The sequence below is a fragment of the Oncorhynchus tshawytscha genome, linkage group LG07, assembly GCF_018296145.1.
Source record: "Oncorhynchus tshawytscha isolate Ot180627B linkage group LG07, Otsh_v2.0, whole genome shotgun sequence".
Taxonomy (NCBI): Eukaryota; Metazoa; Chordata; class Actinopteri; order Salmoniformes; family Salmonidae; genus Oncorhynchus; species Oncorhynchus tshawytscha.
The window spans coordinates 18,992,877-18,998,876 of record NC_056435.1 but is presented as its reverse complement, the minus strand read 5'-3'; the positions used below and the strand labels follow the sequence as shown (position 1 = coordinate 18,998,876).

The window sequence follows — 6,000 nt, the reverse complement described above, 5'->3', positions numbered from 1 at the left end:
TTACTATCCCAGACCTACTTTGGGGTTAGGGAGATATGCACGCTGTACTGTAATTACCATTTGGAACCTTGAACTTAAAGCTGTGGCTCAAATGTAGCCTGATATTGCTTCAAATTTGCTCGAGTCAGGAGTTGTGTTGTTGTATAAGCCTATTCTGTAACAAAGTCCTCGATTACAGAGGCCATTGTAGTTTCTCTGGGGGACGGGGGTTACCCCCGGCAACATGAAGAGGCCAGAGAAGAGGTGGGAGTGCGCACAATGGCTAAACCGGCCAATGGGGTCATTCGATGCGTGATGAGTGGTGTCAGGTAAATGGGCCTCCTACACAAACCGGGAGGGAATGAGAGAATAACCCAGTCCAGCTGGGTGCGGAGTCCCGTTTAATATCGGGGAAGAGGCATATGCACTTAGCGGCGTCGTCGCTACTCAAAGTAGCTTCTCTGGTTTCATCGCCCTCTCTATACAGTACGACTAAGGGGATATTTTTAAGAACGAGTAGCTATGTGTAATGGCTAGAAGGCCCAAAACCCCACACATTTAAAGTGGTTCAGTTAAGAAAAAGACAATGGTAAACAAGTTCTAAATACAGTGTCATTTTACTCATTTGCCTTTTATCAAATTATTTCACAACCCCACCCCTCAAAATGCTGTGATTAACAGGGTGCATGAGTGGCACAGCGGTCTAAGGCACTACATCTTAGTGCAAGAGATGTCACTACAGACCCTGGTTCGATTCCAGGATGTATCCCAACCGGCCGTGATTGGGAGTCCCATAGCGCGGTGCACAACTGGCCCAGTGTGGTCCGGGTTAGGGTTTGGCTGGGGTAGGCTGTCAATGTAAATAACTATTTGTTCTTAACTGACTTGCCTGGTTAAATAATAATTGATATGGGGCTCACATTCCAGAAGGATCCCAAAACCACTATAACCTGCAAAACTATTGTCACTGCAGAAACAGCGAGTCTCCTCACGACTTCTATGGTCTGTCCCTTAGTTGATTCGACAGCTTGCATGGTCAGTAACAGTTATTATAAAATCCCTAATATGGCCAGTGAGTGCATCATGTGTAAGTGCAGTAAGTCGGGGGGCGAGGAGGCAGTGCAGGCTGGGATTGGTATGTCACAATAGCACCACATGTTCATAGTAAAAGAGCCGATTTCCCTGAAATAATGCATAAAAACTTGAACATTAACCAGAACTCCAACCTCAGGAAGGTAGGGAGGATACCTATCACTTATGGGGAACAGGGTGATCAGTTGAAAAACTATCCCACATACATCACTAAATCAATGTGCTTGGCAATGTGAAGAAAGTGTTAAAACACATTAGAGCAGGGATTAAGAGCATTGCAGTCCTCCTTGCCCCCCTACACAACGGTGGCTTTACTTTCCAGCTCAAGGTTATGGTACAGTGGTCCTGACCCCTGCTATCAAAAGCCCCACAAAGCCTTTCGTTGACCCTGTGACCCCTCTCTGCCCTTCGGTGCAAGCTTCTGATTGGCTCAAACACTGGTACAGTCAACCTCCATCATGAGAAGCCTGTCACCTTCGCCACAAAGGTGAAGCATGTGTGTTTATAAATAGCAAAGTCAGCTCAAAGCATTTAAAGCCACGGTGGACCTACACTATATGGAGAGTGATTGAGCTTACTTGATCACATCTTGAATGAGATGCAGACTAGAACGGTATATAGGTCTAGTTATGAGTCTTTATTTTCCTCTAGGGGATCATTCATTACACATCCACTGTTTCAGTCTTTGTCATTGACACTGATTAATAATAAAAATACAATAAAGATTTCCGTATAGCACGCTAATATATACATATGTATGGGTTTTTATTGGTTCCAACCATACAGGTGATAAGACTAATAAGTAAGCAAGGCATTTTCCCCTCAACAATATAGAAACATAAGACTTATCATTTATGCGCTCAAATTCTTGTATATAGCCAACACGCATCCTTGTACAGTATGTATAAAAATCTTAAATTACAGAGCGATAAAGAGGCCACATTCATCTACGAGTCCCTCTGAGGGATATTATAACAATCTGTTTAAAACAGTGCTACTGGACATTTGATTGGAGAGAGGGAAACCTTTTACACGAGACAAAATGTCCAAAAAGGAAACATCCTTTCTTTTCTCAGGAGAAATGTAATCAAAACGGGGCTAAAAGAAAAGCAAGAATCGTAAAACAAAACGATGACAGCCTACACTGGTAGGGAAGGGCTCATTTGAATTGGTTGGGCAGGAGGATGAAGGGGGCAGAGCGGTCGTTGGTCAGAGTCCGACGCAGTTTCACTCCCCGGATCATGGTGACCATGTGACCTCCACCACCCGAGGGCTCATCTGCGTCCTGGGTGTCTGGGGCGGCAGGGGGCTGCTGGGGGGGAGGGCAGTGGCCGCTTTCTACCAGCTGGTTGCCAGTCCCAGATGCGTTGTACTGTTGCGGGAGATGAGACTGCCGCTGACACTGTTGCTGCTGCTGCTTTTGATATTGGAGCTTCTGCTGTTGCGGTTGTGGTGTCTGCTGGTACTGCTGTTGTTGTAACTGTTGCTGCTGCTGTAGTTGTTGTTGCTGCTGGAACTGTTGCTGTAGTTGAAACTGCTGTTGTGTCTGGGCTGCTGGTTGCAACTGTTGTGTCTGGGGTGGCTGGAACTGCTGCTGCTGCTGGTTGTACTGTAGGTGCTGGTACTGCTTCTGCTGCTGCTGGTGCAGGGTGTACTGCTGCTGCTTGCTCAGCTGGTACAGCTGCTCTGAGCTGCCCACGGGCACTGGCGCCTGGCCCGGGATCAGAGAGTAGTAGGGCGACGTGGATGATGAGTGGTGCGAGGGCATGGCGCTCAGGCTCTGGGTGGAAGTGCACAGACTGTGCTTGGCGAGGACCAACTCGTGGTCCACCGTTCTGCTCATGACAATCACGCCCTTCCCCACACTGCTCTCTGGAGGCCCCACGTTCTCGCCGCTCCCGCTCTTCCCCCCTCCACCACCGTTGCCTCCACCTACACCTCCCCCCAAGGCTTTGAAGGGAACCTGGGGGGTGCAGATAGGGATAGGTACGCCGCCACTGATGGTGCCACGGCGGTAGGTGGGCTTGGATGAGGGCTTGCGGCGGATGGTGGCAGTGTGCATCTGGCACAGGCCCAGCGGCTCGGGGTCAGCGAGCAGGCTGACGGTCGAGGCGGGCCGCTTGCTCTGGAACATCTTGCGGTACTGCAGGCTGAGGTCGCTGTTGCGCGGGATGGTGGAGGACTTGTCGAAGTCGGGCGGGCTGTGGTGCAACTCCTCGCCCCCGTGCAGGGAGATGTAGTCGTAGTCTGGTGGGTGGAGAAGGAGGGAGAGAGGGATGGATAAAGGAGGGGTGAGGGACAAGAGTAAGACTGTGGTTACTTAGAGCTGAGGAACACAACACATTTCTTTCCTAACTGAAATAAAACATGGTAGGAAAGGAGAAGCTTTGCCTGGGGTGGAAAATCTGACCTGATGCATTCCATTAAAACCAAAAGCAAGAATGTTCCATGGCACAAAGTTTCTCTATACCAAAGTTTATCTTTTTAGCATGTCAGACAGAATTGAATACTTGGTGTAGTCAGTGAGAATCAGACATGGAAAATGTATCAGAGAACCCCAGAAACTAAGACTCCAGATTTGCCCCAAACATAATAACCGAACTATGTCTGTCCCCCAAATGGCACTCTATTTCCCGGGCTCTGGTCAAAAGTAGGGCACTATGTAGGGAATAGGGTGACATTTGGTACACAGGCTGTGTCTCAATGCTGAATCACTGCCCAGTTGAGAAAAAAACAGACTTATCTGAGGAGGAAAAAATGATTAGGGTGTGTGTGGTAATGGAGTGAGTCAGCACAGAGCGGTGACCTGTTATCAGCTGATGATGGTAAACCCACAATTACCTGCCGGTTGCACATACACAAACAAAGACAAAGGAGCGTGTGCTTGTATACCCAATCACTCACACACACACTCAATTGATCTCATAATAACGCAAGAATCATCCCCTCCGATTACATCAAGGTTCTCACACCCACGCACACACAAAACACTCGGCGCTAATGCTCTCCTTTTACTAGCAAAAAGGCCATTGATGTGATGGGAATTCACACAGCACAGATGTCACACTAAATCACTGTGAAGGTCTCTAATTTGACTTGTGAGGAACAGAGGGGGGAAAATCTAAAACAGTAACGGATAAGAAACCTACCATAAAGAGTCGGTTCTTTCTTTACAGCTGAAAAAGAATATAGGATTGCGTTTAACTTGTATACAAATAAAAAGAGCACATTTTCTTTGATCTAAACATGATGTAGTGGGGAGGTGCTTCACAAAGTGACAGTCCAGCACCACAATGCTTTGAGAGGGACCAAACTGGAGTAGAACAACCTTCTCGGGTTGCAGGCTGATATGCTATGTATGGCTTTACATCTCGGCATACAGACTTTTGATCCCACAAACAGGTGGGGTGAGGTGATGTGTGGAGAGAGGTCAAATTCAGACTTGGTTTTCAGGTAGCACTGCAGAAAAAAGCACATTATCCTACCATAGGCTACTTGCACAAACTGGTGTTGTGATAATGCTGTTGAAACAGGCATATGGATTGGGCAGAAGTGTAGACGTCATTCTGTTGTGATAGTGAAATAACTGATGGATACATGCCGCATACTGCAAGACAATCACAGATGTACAGACACACAGACAGATCCAAGCAAACAGACCCAAAAGCACAAATCATGACACACAACCAATAAGACAAGCATGCTGTATAAGATCCCTAACACAGAGACGTAGCTAGAAAAGCAGACAGTGCTGTGACCATGGGGGGATAGTAGGTTTGCGTCCCAAATGGCATCCTTCCCTACAGTGCCTGTTCAAAGGTAGTGCACTAGGTAGCTAATAGGGTGACAATTTGGTCACAACCTAGGAGGGGTGTGGTGGGGGGTTTGGTGAGTGGAAGTCACTACTAACCGTGGGAGGGAATGGTGTCCTCGGAACAGGAGGGCGTGGTGGTCTGCGTGCTGTAGCCACTAGAGCAGTGGAGGGAGTCGCGACTGGTGTGGGGGGCCTCCGAGTTGAGCCCACCGCTCAGGGTCAGGGCCAGCTATGAAAGGGAGTGTAACAGAGAGGGTGGAGTGCGGAAGGGAGGGAGGGATAGTGAGGAAGGGAGAGAATGAAACAGCGTGAGGGGAAGGTGGGAGGGAGAGATATTTGTTGGGGGAGGGGGAGATGTTTATAGCGGAAGAGAATCCTTCCTCAACCTCTTGGCCTCTGCTGCCCCCTGTCAGCTGAACACTAAGAATACACCCTGAAATAGCTCTCGAACTATACTGATCAAAAATATAAATACAACATGAAGGAATTTAAATGATTATACTGAGTTACAGTTCATAGAAGGAAATAAATAAATTAGGCCCTAATTTATGGATTTCACATGATTGGGCAGGGGCGCAGCCATAGGTGGGCCTGGAAGGGCATAGGCCCACCCACTGGGGAGCCAGGCCCAGCCAACCAGCCGGATGTGGAGGTACTGGGCTGGCGTGGTTACACATGGTCTGCGGTTGTGAGTACTGCCAAATTCTATAAAATGACGTTGGAGGCAGCTTATGGTAGAGAAATTAACATTAAATTATCTGGCAACAGCTCTGGTGGACATTCCTGCAGTCAGCATGCCAATTGCACTCTCCCTCAAAACTTGAGACCTCTGTGGCATTGTGTTGTGTGATAAAACTGCACATTTTAGAGTGGCCTTTTAATGTCCCCAGCACAAGGTGCACCTGTGTAATGATGTTTAATCAGCTTCTTGACATGCCACATCTGTCAGGTGGATGGATTATCTTGGAAAAGAAGAAATGCTCACTAACAGGGATGGACATTTCTGGGATATTATATTTCAGCTCATGAAACATGGTAACCAACACTTTACAAGCAGAGTTTATATTTTTGTTCAGTATAGATACAAGAAAATGTAACGTCATAGTAAAACCGGT

The 6,000-nt window shown here is 47.6% G+C and overlaps 1 protein-coding gene across 4 annotated transcripts in view; it reads right to left on the bottom strand.

Moving 5' to 3' along the window:
• Nucleotides 1-1,687: 1,687 nt before the first annotated feature.
• The window catches only part of LOC112254111 (protein MTSS 2), a 115,407-nt gene continuing 111,094 nt past the window's right edge, over nt 1,688-6,000 (bottom strand). For 2 of the 4 annotated variants that reach the window (XM_024426339.2, XM_024426344.2), the window contains 3 exons: nt 4,982-5,114; nt 4,221-4,247; nt 1,688-3,318 (listed from right to left, as the gene is read on the bottom strand). In XM_024426339.2, coding sequence (XP_024282107.1) covers nt 2,231-3,318; nt 4,221-4,247; nt 4,982-5,114 — 1,248 coding nt within the window. In that variant the 3' untranslated portion in view covers nt 1,688-2,230. The remainder of the gene's footprint in view (nt 3,319-4,220; nt 4,248-4,981; nt 5,115-6,000) is intronic. The other 2 variants (XM_024426342.2, XM_024426345.2) reach the window with 1 other exon arrangement.